At 75.6% G+C, this 262-nt stretch overlaps 1 protein-coding gene across 1 annotated transcript in view; it reads right to left on the bottom strand.

Moving 5' to 3' along the window:
• Window positions 1-256, bottom strand: part of ADRBK2 (adrenergic, beta, receptor kinase 2) — an 81,829-nt gene extending 81,573 nt beyond the window's left edge. Inside the window, exon 1 of the mRNA XM_014944812.1 lies at window positions 75-256. Coding sequence (XP_014800298.1) covers window positions 75-187 — 113 coding nt within the window. The 5' untranslated portion in view covers window positions 188-256. The remainder of the gene's footprint in view (window positions 1-74) is intronic.
• Window positions 257-262: the final 6 nt, after the last annotated feature.

Here is a 262-nt window from a genome sequence, read left to right on the forward strand (position 1 = left end):
GGGGGGGGGGAAGACGGGGAGGAGGCCACCGGGGCCGGTGAGGGTCCCCCCGGGGTGGCCGGTGCGGGCGGTACCTGGGCTCGGGCAGGGTGATCTTCTTGCTGGCCCTGGCCGCCGGGGTGCTCTTGCTCTTCTCCATCGCCATCAGGTAGCTGACATCGGCCAGCACCGCCTCCAGGTCCGCCATGTTCCCGCTCCCGCCGCCGGGGCTGCAGATGGAGGCTCCGCCGGGGGCAGCCGCCCCCGAGGCGGCAGAGGCGGG

Source organism: Calidris pugnax, unplaced genomic scaffold, assembly GCF_001431845.1.
Source record: "Calidris pugnax isolate Ruff unplaced genomic scaffold, ASM143184v1 scaffold139, whole genome shotgun sequence".
Taxonomy (NCBI): Eukaryota; Metazoa; Chordata; class Aves; order Charadriiformes; family Scolopacidae; genus Calidris; species Calidris pugnax.